The 2,793-nt window shown below is 28.5% G+C and overlaps 1 protein-coding gene across 6 annotated transcripts in view; it reads left to right on the plus strand.

Annotated features, from left to right (window-relative positions):
• LOC102674871 (solute carrier family 12 member 6) overlaps positions 1-2,793 on the plus strand; it is a 146,675-nt gene that overhangs the window by 51,056 nt on the left and 92,826 nt on the right. Inside the window, exon 1 of one of the 6 annotated variants that reach the window (XM_006613669.2) lies at positions 318-441. The exons of the other annotated variants lie outside the window; for them this stretch is intronic. Within the exon in view, the coding sequence (XP_006613732.1) occupies positions 384-441 (58 nt within the window). The 5' untranslated portion in view covers positions 318-383. Of the gene's footprint in view, positions 1-317; positions 442-2,793 lie in introns of those variants that run through there. 6 annotated transcript variants of the gene reach the window in all.

The raw sequence follows: 2,793 nt of genomic DNA on the forward strand, positions 1-2,793 counted from the left end.
ATCGCGTCGAGTAACCAACAATTTCGTAATTAATTCGAAATGTTTCTGTCAGTCGATCGCCGTGAAACGAGGAGATCATCGCGAACCGAACATCGCGAGGCTGTCGTGTTAGGAGAAAAGAAAGGAGGAGAGTACCAGGAGTGGCAGTAATCCGATATTTTCGTGAAGTGGATCGATCGATCGATCGAGACATTGAGAGATCGAGTGTGGGGAAAACTGTGTGTGGAAAATCGATGAGAGGGGATTGATTGACGAAAAAGGAGAATTTCAGAGATTTGAGATGTTGGAAAGTCAAAATTAGGAATCGTGCAAGAGTTGTGTTAACTCTAACTGGATGTTATAGTGAAAAGGGGAACTCGGGCAATAAGTTGGGAAAATAGACGATGAGCAACTCGGGCGCAATTCCTCTGATCTTGGTGAAGAAGGAGCAGCTCGTCGAAGGCAAGTATCAGTTCAGTCTTTTTTTTCTCTCTCTCGTTGAAGGTCGGCTACTAGTCCATTCTTGTCCTTACTCTCCCCCGTGGGAGAGAGGAAACGATTGTTGCATCGAACCTAGCCTAGATCCTAGGAGGATAGCTAGATTTATTTTATTTTTAAGAAAATAAAAAATTATAAGTAAGAAATATATATATATAATAAATAAATATAAATAAAGAAGTTTTTTTACATTCGTTATTCAGGGCAAATGAAAATTATTACGTGTGCAAATAAGTTCTTTCGCCTCCATTTTTTTTTTTCAAATTTTTTCATGATTTTATTATGCAAATCAAGCATAAGATTACTCAATTGTCGGAGAGATATCGCTTGTCTCGATCTTTCTCTCGATTCTTTTCTGAATCGGATTTTCGTCGAGCGATTCCTCCGTAGTCGAACTTTTTCGGTGCAGTTGAACGAAGTCGTCATTTTTTGAATTAAAATTTCCGGCTTTGAAACTTTGTTACCATTTTTTAAATAAGATCGTACTTTCTCCAGTGGCGCGCAAACCATTTCAGTAGTTTCGATAAAGTAAGCATTGTTTGAAATTGCTGCACAAGATTGGAAACTCTTAGAGCGTTGGTCTTTTTAAAAAGAACGCTCTTTCAGATGGCGCCACGAACGATAAAGTGATTCGAATTCGGTGAGAAGTTATCGTAGAATAAAAAAGGGAAGGAAGATATTTGCACATCTAATAATTACTTGAATTAAAACTTGAATAACATTATCATCTTATATATAATATTCGAGATTATTATGTTGTTATTATTCACGTGTTGAACGATCAATTTATCGAGGATTATTATGGGAATTCTTAATATTATTATAATTGATATTGTTCAATTTATAATAAAATCTTCATTTTTATAAACTATATTAAACTATTAAATATTTATTTATTACTATAATTACTAAATATTACTAAATATTACTAAAATTATTCGAAATGAATATGAAACAGTAAATATTGTTCTAATAATAAAATTTATTATAGAAAAATAATTTATTTTTTTGGAAAAAAAATATTCAATAATTAAATCTTTAGAATAAAATCCAACTAAAAAAAGAAAACTACATAAACTTAATATAGTAAATATGATAATAAACTTTTTTATTATATTGGATAAATATAATATATTCCATAATATATTCGTATATCCAGCTTCTTATAATAATAAAAAAAAACACAAGCAACTACATAATAAATGTTCAAAGAAGAATTTAAATAAAGATTTTTATTTTCAATATTTTTCCTTTTTCTATGCATTTAAATATATGCATAAGAAACACACACATTCTATATAAGCAATCAACAGAAATATAGAATATTTTTTTTTCGAAGAAAATTTAGATCTATCTCGAAACTGAAAATAATTAAAAGATGAAATATTCTTCTTTCGAATGGCGCCAAAATACGATAAAGCAATTCGAATTCGATGAAAAGTTATGAGAAAAGAAGGGAAAGAAATTTATTTGCACATCTAATAATTATTAAGATTTCCTCCTTTTTTTTTCTTTTCTTAAAATATTTTCACACAGAGAAAGAATTCTTCTAAATCATTCTGCCAGCATCAATGTGTTTACCAGCGGAAGTTATCGTTATTGCTTATATAGACTGTAAATGTTTTTTTTTCTTATGCATATATTTAAATGCATAGAAGAAGGAAAAATATTGAAAATAAAAATCTGCATTTAAATTCGTAATTATATAATTGCTTGTATTTTTTTTTTTTTTTTTTATGGAAAGCTGTATCCAGTAATGGAAAAATTTAATAGTTGAAGTTATATAATTTAAATAAAATTACCTCGATAAATTTATCGTTCAACATTTGATAATAATAACATAATAATCTCGAATAATCGTAATGATAATCGGCCAAGATTATTATACATAGGATGATAATGTTATTCAAGCGTTTTAATTTAAATAATTATTATGTGTGCAAATAAGTTCCTTCTCCCCCTTTTTTTTCTACTATCGTAACTTTTTTCTCTTTCTTTCTCTTTTTTTCGATGATTATGTTCATCGATTAATTAATAAAACTTGTTATTATTACGAATTCGAATTTATCGTATGACGCCATTCGAAAGAAGAATATTTGATCTTTTAATTATTTTTATTTTCGAGAGGGATCTAAATTTTCTTCGAGAAAAAGATATTCGATCCTGTTAACTTAATTGCTCATATAGACTGAATGTTTTTTTTTCTTATATATATATTTAAATGCATAGAAAAGTATCGAAAATAAAAATCTCTATTTAAATTCTTCTTTCAACATTCGTAATTGTTCCTTTTTTTTTATTATTATTATGGAAAGC

Source organism: Apis dorsata, unplaced genomic scaffold (assembly GCF_000469605.1).
Source record: "Apis dorsata unplaced genomic scaffold, Apis dorsata 1.3 scaffold_161, whole genome shotgun sequence".
In the NCBI taxonomy this organism is placed as follows: Eukaryota; Metazoa; Arthropoda; class Insecta; order Hymenoptera; family Apidae; genus Apis; species Apis dorsata.